The following is a 16,414-nucleotide window of genomic DNA, read 5'->3' as shown; positions in this document are numbered from 1 at the left end:
ACCAGAGACAGAGTGGGGAGCAGAACAGGCAGATCGACAAAGTACACTGCTGAGGGGAGCAGTGGGCGGGTCAGGAGAGGTCTGCGACGCCATGTGGTCATCTCCAGGGCAAGCGGGAATCGAATTCATGCGGAAGTGGCTTTAGCTTCTCAGTGCTGTGCTTTAACCCGCTGCGCCACCAGGGAGGACCTAAACATATATATTTTTTACATCATTCTTCATTTTGTGCATTTTCCAGCTCAGTTATAATCCCCATGGGCTTCCCATCACCAGTTTACCCATGTTCTTTTCTATCTCATGACACAATGCACCCTTTGAATGTAGTATTATCTTAGACAGATTCAATTTTTACAATCATTTCCAATTGGGTCACAAAATGCTGTCATTTTTTGTAAAGGCACGGTGTTTATCAAAAGTATAAAAATTAAATACCCTGGTGGCACAAGGGATTAACTCTCAGCACTATGAAGTTATTGGCAGCCTCTGCTGCTGAGTTTGATCCCCACCCCGGGGGTGACCCACATGGTGCAGCATGTCTTCCTGCTGCTCCCCTCAGCAGTGTATTTCAGTCGCTCTGCCTGTTCTGCTCCCCACCTCTGGCTCTGATGAATCCTCTCACCTCCCACCCCTGAACCTCTGGCCCACATCCCACCTCTTGTATGCATAAATAAATAATTTTTTTAAAAAAAGAAAATTCATATAATAAATAAATTATTTGCTCTAATCAAAGCTCTTATGGAAAAGAGAATATGGAATAGAATATGCTGAATTAATCATAGTTACACTGGGAAGTATTAGAAAATTAATAGTAGGGAGTAAACAGAAAGAGGAAATAGTTAATTAAAGTTCTCCTTGTGAATGACCATATAAGATGGAAAATATGAGGAAGCCAAGTGTTTGTGGGGGAGAGAATGACATGGAACTGCATCTCTAAAGAAAGGATTTACTTGAAAATTTGCCCTATTATTTATTTTATAATAAGTGGAAGCTTTATTTTCAGATTGGGATTCTACTGTTTCAGTGTTTAATAATGAGACTCATCCAAGATCTTGGAATTTGGAAATTGATGATAGCTGTCCAATGAGACCACCACTGTCACCCATTCCAACTCAGTCAGCATTCACAGCACTTGGACAGGCGACCTTAAAGGGTAAAAGCAAGATTAATGTCTGCAGCAGAGAGCCAAAACAAACCAATAAGCTCTGTCTGAAAATCTGAGGCAGCCAAGAGGGAGGGTTTTGGGGTGGGAGTGGGGCCCAGTGGAGCCTGGTGGAAAATGATTGGGGTGATGGGCATGGTGTGAAAATATACATCTGTATTTTTGAAACTATAACCCCTAAGCAAATACAACTATATAAACCAACTTTGTCTCAGTAAACATAATTGTTGGGGAAAAGTTATAGAAGCATATCACAATGCTAAAATAATCAATATGTACAGTTGGTTTTCATATTTACATAGAATTAATTATATGTTCCTTCTGATTTTTAGATTCTCCTGGAAAATATATTCGCTTGGAGGTACTTAAGTTTATCTTGAATTATTACTACAGATTTTTGAAATGTGCATTGTTTATTAATCATCTTGTTTAAAAATCTACCCAGCCTACCATTGAAGGGAAAGATTCTGTTCCCATGAAGGCAGTAGAAATTGAGGTTGTACAAACATCTCCATCAGGTACATTTTGCTATAAAAATAATGTCTGGAAAAATGTATACTGAAGTATTTAATATGAATACAGCCTTCTTATTTCTAATTTTTTCAAGCTTTTATGAATGAATGATGTTATATAAATACTGCAGGTATCAGTGTTTAAAAGATATTACAAGCATAAGAGATTTTTAATGTAATCTTTTCTTTTTACTGTTTTTTAAAAAGATTTATTTATTTATGCTTACAGAACTGGGGTAGAAGCCAAAGGTGTGCTGGGTGAGAGGTTGCATCAGAGACAGAGTGGGGAGCAAAATAGGCAGATCAACAAAGTACACTGAGGGGAGCAGCCAGCAGTTCAGGAGAGGTCTGCCGCACCATAGGGGTCATCTCCCTGGGCGGGAATCGAACTCGTGCTGCAGTGGCTTTAGAGAGCTTCATATTGCAGTGCTTTAACCTGTTACACCACCAGGAACAGCCCGGTACTGATATCCCTGGAAACATTCCCTCAGTTCAGACCTGCATTGTCTTTATTTTGCATTATTGCCTTCCTTCTAATTTGTTTCCCGTTATCAACGTGTATGCCTCTCAGGTCAGCGCCCTCCATAACATTAGAGAGAGCTATCTCAAGTGCAAATGATCCAAACTACTCATTCTTCAAAACACATGAATGCATCTGAAAATGACATACGCCCAACTTCATATTTAGCCCTTGCACTGTCTGCCCGCATTCTCACCACTGGTGAGGATGCCTGCCCCAATAATCCCTGTATTTTAGACAAATAGATGCCTTCTTGTATGATTCTCTCTATCTTGCTACAGCCTTGCATGTCCCACCCTGCTCCTGTCCTCTACCCCCTGGAGCCTGGCTGACTTTACATCTCAACTAGTCATCATCTCTAGGAAGGCCATAGTACTTAGCATGAACTCTGTAATTATTGAACGAAATAGATAAAATCTGTTCATGCAAAGGTGATTTAAGAGACTGTCCCTCCAGAGTTGGAATAAAGAATCCCCTTTATTCTGTGTAAAGAATGTATTTGTAGTTTTTGTGGGGAAGCTACAAAAATCTGTAAAGTATGATCATAGTCCCACAGAAGGAGATACCTACTTATCTGGAGAAAGAATCATCATGAAGGAGAACCTACAACAGGTTGCAGAATCTCAAAAAATGAACTTTTGTCAAAATAGAAGAAAACATTCCAGATTAAGGAAGGAGCTACAAAGATACATACGTGAGAAGGAACAGTAATTTGGAAACTGAATAACAATGCAGTTGAATTTTAATGTGTAGCTCAAGAGATGATAATATGTGGTAGGTAGTATAGTGTGAACTTATGCATTTATGTTGTATTTTAAAATTTTGTTGAGATGTGTTTTGTTTATTGATGTTCCGTGGATGAATCTGGAAATGAATCTTTGCAATGTTTGTATCTCTTGAACCAGTTGAATCAGATATTTCCCAAAATGGTTTGTGTGGGTGTGTGTAGAAGAATTGGGTGTGTAGAGGCCAGAGGTGAGGGAGAAGGCTTAAGAGGACTCACAGGAGACAGAGTGGGGAGCAGAACAGGCACATTTATGAGATATACTGCAGAGGGGAGCGGTGGCCAGACAGGAGAGGTCTGCTGAGCCACGTGGGTGAGCTCCCAGGCTGGGGTTCGAACTTAGGACCTTGTGGTAATGGGGCTGAGACTTAACCCCTAGGCCACCAGGGAGGCCCCCAAATGGTTTTGAATTTCTAGGTTAATTATAGGAATTTCTGAAAAAAAGAAACATTCAGTGAAACAGTAAGCTTAATTTAACTCTTAATTAATAAAATATTATATTCTATTTTCATAAATAGTAAGGTTTTTTATCAAACTGTTCTAAGTGGTTCATTTTAACTATCTACATAGAGTTGTCAGCAAGACTAGACCTGAAAGTGACATCAGAGGAAGTTCAAGAAAGTCTTGATAGCAGCAAAAATAACCACCCATGGGTATGTAAAAGTTTAAAGTTAAATTTCTGGTTTAACACTCTTTTCTATCCTTTATAAATGGGGCACAGTCCACGTAGAATTACCTTTCCAGTCTAATGTTATAGATTCAGTAGATCATAATTTAACATTTAGTTGTAATAGCATTTTAACTAGTTAAAAACGGAAAACAAGGTTAGAATAAATGGGGACTCAGAGCTAAGCTTTATCCTTGGGTGTGAGGCCCAAATTCCTGGACATCATTTGCACATCCACATGTGCAAAAGAAGGTAACATTTAAATGTTGAATCATATGATTAAGCAGGTGATATGGTGAATGATAACACAACGATGATCTCAGAGGTGCATTTATGCAAAAGGAGTCCTCTTGGCCCCCGGTTCAGTATCTGCAGTTGCTGAGATGAGAGATGTATTCTGCCTTGTGATCTCTGTGTAATCGGCCTCAGAGTCTGCTCCTTCAAGGAGCGTAAGGGGTCATAAAATTTGTTCGACTGTTATAAAGAAAATCACATGTTATAGGGTGAGACCTTTGTCATTCAAATACAAACAATAGCATAACTTTCTAACTTCATCCCCGTGTAGGAAATCAGGAAGCAATTTAAGCACTCTTTAACAGTAGCATTTTTAAAGAATGGTGGTAGCTGGTTAACAACCGTGTGTGATGAAGAGAAAGTACAAGTCTGTTGAGGTGAAATAGGTTTGGGTCTCTGCATCTGCTTTGGGTTTACAGGGTTAAGCCCCGCTACAAATGCATGTTCTCACATGCAGCCCACACCAGCACCCCAATATGGAGAGGCAAATGCTAAGCAAAATAGATCAGAAGTGTGACAGAGGGGTCCCCAGGAAAAATGGGGCTTCCACAGGTTCCCTGCCCCACCCAAGGGAGGGTGGAGCTGAGCAGGGAGGAGAAGAAGCTAGGAGGGAGACTGGAGAAGGAATGAAGCAGGATGGGGAGCAGGAGAAGACCTGAGGGAGCAGAGACATGTGAAGAAGCTACACTTGCTTCTCGGCCCTGGCCTGGGTGAGAGACCCATGGGGAGGTTGACTATGGCCGCGTTTACCTTGACTTTGGTTGTGCTCTCTTCCTCTCAGACTTGTCTGGCCATGTCTGACCCTCTTCTATGTCCCCGCCAGAGGTGCTTTGGGCTGGGACAGGCTCCCAGGCCTCAGTGGCCCTGCTTTGGATATTTACCCACGAGGGGAGGCGCAATTTTGGATGTTTGATTTGGAAACTTAATTCTTCCCCTTTTTCTTTGTTGCACACTAATGGTATGAAAGTTCCTGCCCATTAAAGGTCTCATATGTTTTATCTTAATGCGGTGCTTGGAGGAACCTATTTAGAGCGGGAAGGCTTGAGGGTGCTGAGCTATAACAGAAGAAAAAAGTTGATTTTGAGCTGCAATTGGGTTTTAAAGATGGATACCAATATACAGATATTATCCTTTCAAAGACAGAGTGGAAGAGCCCTAACCCCCAGCTTAAGCATTAAATTACCTTTGAAAATCACACTTTTAGTTTACCTGATTCATTTGTTGAAATTATCTGAGTCAGTCTTAAAAGATTTGTTAAAGCCCTTTTAGTGTCATTATGTGCTGGGCAATGCCACTTTGGGCTCTGTGAGTAAATCTTGAGCCTTCTTTCACTCACTCCAGCTGTCAGAGATAATGGAGCTAAAGTAGGCAATTACTTCTTTCCCCTCCAGCTACCACATGTTATGGCCACTGAAGGTGAAATTTGGCAAGCATTACTCATTTCTTCAGAATTCTACACTAACATCATTTGTCATTTTCACTGTATTCTGATAAACTTTGGCTCTGGTATTTTTTTTTTGAAGATTTTTTTAATTTATGCACACAGGCCAGAGGTGCAGGGGGTAAGAGGATTCACCAGAGTGAATCAGAATTCACAGAGTGGGGAGCAGAACAGAGGCAGACTGATGAAGTGCATTGCTGAGGGGAGCAGTGGGGAGACCGGAGAGGTCTGCTGTGCCCTGTGGGTCACCTCCCGCTTCATGGCCCTCCCCTAAACCACCAGGGAGGGCCTGGCTCTGATAAATATTAATGTGAATGTCATCACTTTCTTAAAATCTCAGGGATCCAAATAATAAAGGGGAAAAAATGCTAAAAGACAGCAGGGGGAACAAGGGGCCAGTGCAGAGAGAGACTATCTTCCTTTGGTCAGAGAAGCAACACAAGGTCATTTCCTGTAGCCTGACTTTGCAGTCAGCCAGACCGGTACCAGACAGGTGAAAGTGTGAGGCGTGAGAGTGGTGTGAAGAAGGGCACCACCAGTGCTCTCTTAGAAATGTGAGGAAATGCTCCGTTTACTCAGGGTGAAGCAGAAGTTCCAAAAATTTTGGTGAATTACAATGATAAAAATAAGCACAACAGGCCCTCCCTGGTGGCGCAACGGGTTAGGACACAGCACTGCAAGTGAGCCACAGCCATTTCAGTGCAAGTTCGACCCCCCACCCCAGAGGTGACCCGCCCGCTGCTCCCCTCAGCAGTGCACTTCATAGATCTGCTGGTTCTGCTCCCCACTGTCTCTGGTGACTCCGCTCACTCTCTGCACCTCTGGCCTGTTACCCCCTTTCTGTATGAATAAATAAATAACAATTTTCCTTAAAATCACACTTTTACTAAAGGTTGAGGAAGCAAAGGAACGGATCAAAAGTAGTGAAATGGGATTGTCTGAAAAAATATACGATGCTGCTGATGCTTTTGATCGATTCCTTCAACAAAGGAAGAGTGGGAACAGGGGTAACCAGCTGTCTTCTGTCTCGAAGGGTGAAGACTCTGAGAGGTAACCCTGTAACACTATTTTACAGTAGGTCGCTGCTCTTCTTCCACAAGCAAATTCTAATTTGAGCCAGTGTCATGATTAACAGATTTTGTATTTTCACTACAGATGCTCAACCTGCCTGGTAATAAGAAAAATGTAAATTAAAATGAGGTCCTGTATTTTGAAGTCATACTAATAAGTATTGTTATTGCAACAATAGTTAGGGTTAACAAGTGTAAGAAAAGGGCACTTTTTTGGTATTTTTTCTTTCGTAGGGTCACACAGATTTGCCATATACTGTATATGAGTTAGCCGTAGGGCTATGACCTCCCTACATATGGCGCCACACCACTCCCACCACCCAGGCAGTGAGAGTTTCTCCATCTATGCTGCTGGCCCTCCTCCGTACTTCAGACCTCTCGCTCCCCAGGAACATCTGACAACCTCAATTCTGCAGTCAGGTTTCTAGAGTTTGTTTTAATTTGACTTTGTCTTTTCCTTTGTTTTGTCTCTATTCCACATATGAGCGACACCCTTCATTATTTGCCCTTCTTCTTCTGATTATTTTCCTCAGTAAAATCCCCTGCATTTCCATTCATATTGTCACCTAGGGCAAGGTTTCATCTTTTAATAGCTGAGCAGTCGTCACTAGAGTATGGGGGTGTGGATGCTTATGTATACATTAGATTTTAATGTACCTGTTTGTTGTTTCCACTCACTTGATAATTGTAAATAATGTTGCAATAAATAGGAGAGTGTATATATCCTTAAATACAGTGCTTTGGTTAGAAACTTAAGAGTCGTATTTCTGGATTATATGGTTGAACTATTTTTAGTATAACCATTAAATATAATAGCTAAGTAATAGTTATATTATTTAACGATATCAGGAAACCTCCATAGAGTTTTCCATGGAGGCTGGACCCATCTACATTTCCACTGACAGTACTGGAGAGTTTGTTTTTCTCCACACCCTCACAGACACGTGATGTTTCTGGTCATACTTATGTGGGCCGTTCTCACTGGTGTGATATAGCATCTCCTGGTGGTTTATGTTTCTCTGGTGATAAATGATGATGAGCATTTTTCATGTGCCTGTTGGCCACCTGTATGTCTTCTTTAGAAAAATGACTAGCTTTCCTGCCTGTTTGTTGATTGGGTGTTTTGTTTCCTTTTTGTTAAATTGCATGAGTTCTTTGGAGATCTTGGATATTATCCCTTTATTGTGTGCATATATTTTCTTCTACTAGATTGGATACTTTAATTTTCCTAAATTTCCTTTACCGTATGGAAGCCTTTTAGTTTAAAGGATTCTCATTTGTTTATTTTTGCATTTGTTTTTCTTACTAATGAAATCAAGTCCAAAGATATTCCTGAAGTCAACGACCTGGAGTGTTTTGTCTGTGTTTATATATATATATATTTTATATATATATATATATATATATATATACACATAATATATATATACACATATATACATATACATACATACATGCATACATATTTATATATATGTATATGTATATATATGTATGTATTATGGTTTCAGGTCTTACAGCCTAATTGTTAATCCATTTTGGGTTAACTTTTGTGTATGGTGGGAGATAGTGGTCTACTCTCAATCTTTAGCTTATGACTGTCCAATTTTCCCATCATCCTTTATAGAAGAACATTTCCTTACCTCATAGTATACTGTTGGTTCTTTGTTATAGATTCATTGTCAATATAAGTGTGAGTTTATTTTTGGGCTTTCATTCTATTCCAGTGGTCTACGAGTATTTTTATTTCAGTACCATGCTGAAATATGTTTTGGCTGCCAGAGTTTTGCGGTTTTGTTTGAAATTTAGGTGGCACTCCATTCTTCTGTTTTTGTCAGCATTCCTTTGGCTATTTGGGGCCTTTTGTGGTTTTCAATTAAATTTTTATGATGTTTATTGCATTAAAGAAATCCAGTGAAACTTTAATAGGGAATTCATTGAATCTAAATATCGCTTTGGGTAAGATGGCCACTTGATAATGTTAATCCCTCCATAGTTTAGCTTGTACAGTTTTTTTGTTTATTTATTTTTACTTCCTTTGTTAAGTTTATTCTTAGGTATTTATTTCTTTTGATGTGGTAGTAACTGGCTATATTTTCTTGAGTTCTTTCTTTTCTAGTTCACTGTTTTAAATAAGAACACAACTGATTTTTGCATGTTGATATTGTAGCCTGTTACTTTACTGAACTGATTGGTTGTTTCAAAAATGTATTTTGTAATCTTAAAGCTCCTAGCTATAATGTACCTAATATTTGCATTCACAATGCAATCTCTAAGTATAATGGCTTCTATCCCATTTCCTCTGCTAGTAGCAAATTCTGTTTATTTTACCTATTCTGTAAGACTACCTTGTACTCACAACTTTTCATATGTCAACTCTGTTATTCACACTGTATCATAATTGAATATCTGTCTTAGAGGGAAATGACACATTTCCTTGCTATGGTTGCTATGTCATAACTTTTTTTGTGAATAAATAAATGAATTAAGAGTTGGAATTTTAAACTACAAACCAAGCTACCTAATGAACATTGATGTAAAAATCCTCCATAAAATATTGCAAACAGAATTCAACAGTGCATCAAAAGGATAATGCACCATGACCACGTGGGATTTATTCCAGGGATTGTTCAACATCCAAAAATCAATTAATGTAATTCAACATATCAACAAAAAGAAAAATAAAAACCACACAATCATATCAATAGATACTGAGAAAGCACTAGACAAAGTTCAGTATCCACTTATGGTGAGGCCCTTGGATAGAAGGAATATACCTTAATATAATAAAAGCCATATACAACAAACCCACAGACAATATAGTTCTTAATGTTGAAAAACCAAAAAGCTGGTCCTTTAAGATCTGGAATAAGACAAGGAGATATCCATTCTCAACATTGTTTTTCAATATAATACTGAAAGTCCCAGCCAGTGCAATAGGCAAGGAAAAGATATATAAGGAATCCAAAAGGGAAAGATGAAGCAATGCTATCACTATTTGTAGATGATATGGTAATATACATCGAGGATCTGAAAAACTCTACAGAAAAACTAATTAAAAGAATTAACCTGTTCAGTAAAGTAGTAGGATACAAAATCAACATTCAAAAATCAGTAGCCTTTCTATATGCAATCTGAAGAAGAAATTTTAAAAATCATTCCATTTACAATTGTACAAAAAAAAATCAAATCAAATGTCTGGTAATAAACCTAACAAGAGAGGGGAAATACCTATATAAAGAAAATTATAAAACATTGTTAAAAGAAATAGAAGACATCCCCTGCTCATGGATTGGCAGAATTAACATTATCAAAATGGCCATTCTACTGAAAGAAATTCACAGATTCAATACAGTTCACATAAAATTCTCAATGGCATTCTTCAAAGAAATAGAATAAATATTGATCACAAAAAAACTTGAATAGCTCAAGCTCTTCTGACGAAAAAGGTATCACATGCCCAGACTTCCAACTATACTACATGGCCATAATAGTTAAAACAGCATGGTACTGGAACAAAAACAGACACATGGACCAATGGAACTGAGTTGAAAATGCAGAAATAAATCCACATCTATGTGGATAGCTAATCTTTGACAAAGAAACAAACCATATGCAGTGGAACAAGATAGTTTGTTCAATAAATGGTGCTGGGAAAACTGGACCACCACAAGCAAAAGAATGAAATTAGACTACTACCTCAAACCATCTACAAAACCAACTCAAAATGGATAAAAGATCTGAATGTTAGACATGAAACCATAAGATATACAAAAGAAAATATAGGCAAAATACTACATGACTTACATCTCAGAAACATCCTTAAAGGCTCATCCCCAGAACCAAAGAAAGTGAAGGAAAAGATAAACAGCTGGGATTAGGTCAAAGTAAAAATCTTCTGTAAAGCAAAATAGATAATAACCAAACCAAAGAGATACCATACTGATTGGGGGAAAATATTTGTAATCCATACAACTGATAAGGTACTGATCACAGAATTCTACAAAGAGCTCACATGCTTCAACAAAAACAAACAATTCAGTCAAAAAATGGTCAGTAGAGCTAAAAAGATACTTTTCCAAAGAGGAAATGCAAAAGCTCAACAGGTGTATGGAAAAATACTAAACATCATTTATAATCAGGGAAATGCAAATCAGAACTGCAATAGGATACCACTTATGTACCAGTGGTCTATATTTAAAAAACTGGCAACAGCAAATGTTGATAAGGATGTGGAGAAAAACTCTCCTATACTGCTGATGGGAATGCAGACTGGTCTAACCACTATAGAAAGCTGAAAGGAGAACCTTCAAATTACCAAAAATGGATCTACCATATGACCCAGCAATTTCACTACTAGAAATCTATCTAAAGGATATAAAAACATTAATTCAATAGGAAACCTGCACTCTTACTATTTTCACTGCTGAACTTTTTACAATAGATAAGATATGGAAACAATTTAAATGTCCAAAAATGGGTGACTGGCTCAAGAAAATGTGGTATATAAACACAATCGAATACTATTCAGCGATCAAAAAAGATAAATGCCATTCACAACAACATGGATAGAGCTGGCAGGAATGATGCACAATGAAATCAGAAGGAAAGGAATAGGAGGAATATAAGGAAACCAAATAAGGGATTGTGGGGGGAAGACAAAACTTAGAAAGCACATATATACTTGAGACATTCAACCTGGGATGGGGTAGTGTGAAGGCTGTAAAACAAGACAAAGAGACTTCAGGTGACTTGGTGGTGGGACTTTTACGAGGACTGCACCTGAGAGGAGGACTCAAACATTGTACAAAAATGAACCATTATGTAAAATGTAAATCTATATGTGTGTATATATATTTTTTAAAAGTTGGTATTATATTTAAAAATTTTTATTATCAACAAAATTGCTATAAAAACCTTGATTTCTTAATGGCTTTCTTTAAAATAGTGGTCCTGTCTTGCCTATGAAGGAAGGAAAGAAAACTGAAATTAAAAAATGGACCACAAAAGCACCTGTGATTCCACCAGTATTTGAGAAGTCTGCCTCCCTAGCTGGTGGTGTACTTCAAGTGACTGATGACAGCAGTTTGAGTGAAATAGACTGGAATGATGAGAGGTAAGACCTATAAATTCCTTATTGCTAAGGAAAATAATTTAGCAGTGATGACTTTTTCTGGAAATAAAACAGCACAAGGTAGTTTTATAGGCCAAAGCAAGAGAATCTTCAGCTATGTGAGACAGAGTCTCCTGAAAGGTGATGAAGAGGAGTCATTTCAAAAATTAGTGTCCTTGAAGTCACATTGTAGTGAGTATGTGCCCCTTTAGAGAAGAGTATTTACTGGGAGAGCAATGAAGGCTTTGATAGCTTATGAAGAAAGAGGAGTTCAAAAACATTTTCTTTTATGATAAGATGGGGGAGCATGTTTCCTGTGGTTGAAAACAGCCCATTGAAATAGGACGTATTAAGTGAGTTTGTTTACTTTTCCAGTCTTAGAAGCTTGCTGATTGCATGACATTACCTGTTAAAGATTATAGAAACAAATTGTCCTTAGCACTTCTCTTCATATTTATTTTTATGCTAAGAGGCTATTCCTTTAGAATTGGTTCTGAAGTGGATTATTCTCAAATAATTGAATATACAGATGACTTCTTAGAAGTTCTATTATTATACACAGTTTAAAAATATTGCTTAATAATAACTATAAAACACTTAGTTCATACTGATTAGAATTTAATCATTCCTTGGTGATTTTAGCTACTCTGGTGCTTTTGATGGTATCATTATGATAGCTCTGATTTTGTAAGACACTCTAAAGCTTATCAGCTTATAGTAACCGTCATAGTTGCTTAGATCTGGGAACAAAAAGGAGTATTTTATGTACAATGGAAAAATAAACTATTAACAATCTATCACTTTATTATTTTGGATGAAGCTCTAAAGTATAAAAGCTGAGTTTCCAGCATTGTCATTAATACATATTATGTGCTTAATAAGTTGATGGTGAATGCATAATAAACAGTTGTGTGGATGAATCTGTTGGTGAATTTCTTTAGAAAAAAGAAATTATTAGTATACGTAGGCTTCCAATATTGCCTAGGTTTAAGTATCTCTATTAAAATAATGTGTGTAAGATTCAGAAATTATAATTTATAGTTATAGAAATGGAGCAATAACAGAGATTCATTTATTACCTTACCTAAGATTTCTTGGGTTTGAATTCTGAGTCTGCTGTGGATGAATTACTAAGTCTCTGTGTGACTAATTTTTTTCTTTGTAATATACCAAATAAGTTATCTATGTCTCATATTTGTAATGAGGATTAAAATGCCTTTCAGACACATAAATGCTTATAATGATAGAGATGCATGGTAAACCCTCATAAAGCTAACTAATATCATGTGTTATAAAAGGATTTTTCCACATAAGGACTTAATATTTTCCAAATACATTTTTGTGCCAATAAAAAACTATTTAAAAAGAAAAGAAACTGCTCTATCTTCCTATCAAAGAATGCAAGTAACAATGTTTTTCCTTTCTCTTTTTTACTGTCATCTTGATTTTACTTTGTTACTATAATTAGTAGTATATTTTTCTGTTCTCTAATGTTCCATTTGTAGTTTAATTTTCCTTTTAGAAAATTAATTGCAAAGGCAGACATTTTATATAAAAACAAAAGATTTAGATTCTTTATATGTATTTACTCTTTGCCTGTAATTGCTATTTGTTTTTTAGGTGTTCAAAGAAATCATCTAATGGAAAGAATAAGGTATAGTAAAAAATAAATTATAATAAATTACACTCAGTACTAAAAATACACTGTGAAGGCTATAGTGAAAAGCTAAAAAATCTAACTTAGTTGAAGAGATGTTTAGTTTGAAAAAAGAATTTAGAAACAGTGGATTTGATAAGGGTATCCTTTTGATAAAAATCAGCTCTTTTACAAAGTATCTGTGCACTTACTTTGCTAAAAAGATGGCTACCACTGTCTGCTTAGAGTATTTTATAAGGATTTAGTGGACTCTTTGAAATAGCATTATTTACTTGTAGGTCAAACAGCAAACTAAGTCTGCGGATGACCTCGATGACTTCATTCAGTCATCTGAAACAGCTTCAGAGGATTGCAAGTTGCCCTCCTGTAATTATAAGAATTTTATGTCACTCATTGAACAACATGGTGTCAATTGCAAAGGTAGGACCTTTGTGGAAACACTGTCTCCTTATTCTGCAGTGTTGAGGCATCACACTGCTGTGGGGCATAGATCTGTCCCCATGTTATTCACCTCAGAAATATGTTTTAAACGATTGGTGACTCTCTCCCAAAGAGCTTTGAGAAATCCCACTATACTTTTTTTTTTCTTTGCACCAGGGGAGGGCCCCAAAATTTTATTGATTTACCCCAGTGGTTTACAATACTATATACATTTTGGGAGTGTAGCTTCTATATACTGTATAGATAGAAAGATAGAATCAAGTTTATCCATTTTCCTACTGATGGATTTGTTTCCAGCTGTTTGCTCTTGCTGTGATGAATAGTTGCAACTCTTAGGCATACTTTGTGGGTTTCACTCCAGGATTTTGTCTCGGTTTGGCTTCTCTAGTAAACAGATTTGGAGGTTTGCTTGCAGGTCCTTACTGGGGAGTGCACTTTGGGACATCGCGTGTAAAAAATGATGAAGGATGATGCATCGGGTAGAGAGAGAAGTTAAAACGCAATGTAGTTACTACAGAAGCCTCAGTCCTTCCAGTTGTCCCACCCTGGGGGAGGAGGCTTGGCCCAAGACCCCTGCCTGGGATGGAAATCCCACTATACTTTTTGTTACTTTGCTCTGTCCTAGGCCTTTACTTGAAGTCAGGTTACCGTTATTTCTCTCCTAGAATGTACTGGAATATCCTCAGAGCTGTTTTCCCTGCCATTCCACTTCTGGAAACCTTATTCTTTGCCATAACTATGATGGCTACTGATTTTTTAAAAATTCAGACCTATTGTGTCACTCACTTCCTTAAAACCCAGCAATTACCTCTCATTTTCTGAGGTTAAAGGCCATCATCTTTGAGCTGCATTTTGTGTTACTTCACGTTCTTCTTTTCAGTGTGTCTCAGCCACTGTCTTTCCCACAATAAGGCTTTGTGTTTTCAACAGCTTTACTTAAATGGCACCTAGATAAATACATAACTGGATTGTTTTGACGTACATATACACAACTGAAACCATCCCACAATGAAGATAGTTACCTATCACCCCTCAAATTCTCCTTTCTTTATCCCCATCTTAAGAAACCACCGAATTGTTTTCTGAAGTAGTTGGACAGTCCCAATTCCATTCTCAATAGAAGCTTATGAGAGTTCTATACAGCTTCATGAACACTCAGTGCTATTAGTTGTTAAATGATTGCTGTATACTGAATGTTTCATTTGGCTTTAATATACATTTCCCCAGGAACTAAGAGTGCTGAACCTCTTTATGTTCTTTTTTGCCATCTGTAGATCTTTGAGTTGCCTGTCTAAATTTTTTGTCATTTTGCAAATTATGATTAAAATGAAAGCTTATGTTTTTACTAAAAAATATTAAAGTTCTAGGTCTTCATATGAATTTATGACCATGTGCTCTTTTTCACATATAATATGAAGTGGGGGTCCAAATTCAGTCTATTGCACACAGAGATCTACTTGTTGAGAGACTATACATTTTCCACTTCGTGCCAATCTGTCTTGTCAGAACAAGCCTACAGAATGGGTTTTTTTCTGACCCTATTCTGTTCCGTTGATCTCTAAGGCCATCTTTACACCAACACACTTTTAAAATTTGTGATGTTTAATATATGTTTATTTCCAACCAGTGTGTTTTATTTCCAACCAGTGTGTTTTTCATCTCTGACATATTTTTTGACTCTGGTTAGTTTTTGTCTTTCTTTTTTAAAATAGCATCCATGCCTCTTTATCTTTTTGAGCTTTGTTTTAGGACACGGTTCATTAAGTTACTTATAAACAGTTTGATCCCCCCAGCTCTTGCACTTATTCATTTGTTTGGTGAATCCTGAATGGTGTCAGCCTTGGGCTCATTATTCCAATGATAGAGAAAAGACCTTTCTGACTCCTCTATTCATGGTCCTTGGTTGAGTTTTTGAGCCTGGTTAGTGGGAGCAGATGCCTTTCCTGGTGCTGTGTGAGTAGCAGACAGTCTTTCCTTTACTCTTTGCAAGTGGGGTTTCCCCCTGATCTCAGGTTGTCTCCTCACAGGGCTCCAGAGTTCTTTGTCTCTTCCTCTCTGCTCTCCAAGCTCTGGCCTGTGACCTCTATCTGCTCCGGCTGTACTAGACTCTGGGTTGCATCAGCTCACCTGTGAGTACGGTGGACTTCACCTCGGTTCCTTCTTCCTGTCATGCCTCAAACCCCCTCAAGGCCCTGAGCTGGTGCTTTCACTAGGCTGACTTCAAGAATCATTGGTATTCATTGTCTGATGTTCTTTGTCTTGAAAATCACTTCCTCGTATATTTTGTCTTTGATTGTTTCAGATGGGAGGTAACTCAGTCCCTGTCACTTCATTTTGGCTGCAAATAGATGGCAACAGAATTCAGTGCATGCTCCAGACTGGCAAGCCTCCCCCGCTCATCCTTCCATCATCAAGTAACAGTCCCTTCATCAGGGATCTCTCCCCTGGGCCCATCGAATTCTGTTATGTCATCATAGAATTCAGCTTTCAATAGTATCTGTATAAGCTGATAATCATCATTTCATTTGTCTTCCTTCACTACATTAAGCTTTACAAGAACCAGGCTTTCCGATAGGTTATTTGCAGAGCTTAGTACGATGCCTTCCACTATATAGATACTCAATGTATATTTGTTCAATCCATATAAGAATGAATGTGAAAATGCATAGTCCTTTGTACACAGAAAGAACTTATGTATTTGATTTCTCCTTGTAATTCCTCTCTGATGCAGATTCTGTGAGCTTATGGAAAGTCCA

At 37.6% G+C, this 16,414-nt stretch overlaps 1 protein-coding gene across 1 annotated transcript in view; it reads left to right on the top strand.

Annotated features, from left to right (window-relative positions):
• Positions 1–16,414, top strand: part of LOC101618471 (ankyrin repeat domain-containing protein 26-like) — an 85,849-nt gene that overhangs the window by 48,306 nt on the left and 21,129 nt on the right. The window contains exons 13-17 of the mRNA XM_012730828.1: positions 6,270–6,427; positions 11,396–11,563; positions 13,181–13,214; positions 13,496–13,637; positions 14,020–14,108. Coding sequence (XP_012586282.1) covers positions 6,270–6,427; positions 11,396–11,563; positions 13,181–13,214; positions 13,496–13,637; positions 14,020–14,108 — 591 coding nt within the window. The remainder of the gene's footprint in view (positions 1–6,269; positions 6,428–11,395; positions 11,564–13,180; positions 13,215–13,495; positions 13,638–14,019; positions 14,109–16,414) is intronic.

This window comes from Condylura cristata, unplaced genomic scaffold (assembly GCF_000260355.1).
Source record: "Condylura cristata isolate star-nosed mole 26May11 unplaced genomic scaffold, ConCri1.0 scaffold00029, whole genome shotgun sequence".
In the NCBI taxonomy this organism is placed as follows: domain Eukaryota; kingdom Metazoa; phylum Chordata; class Mammalia; order Eulipotyphla; family Talpidae; genus Condylura; species Condylura cristata.
Note: the sequence above shows the minus strand (reverse complement) of the source record. Positions and strands in the feature narration are given on the sequence as shown.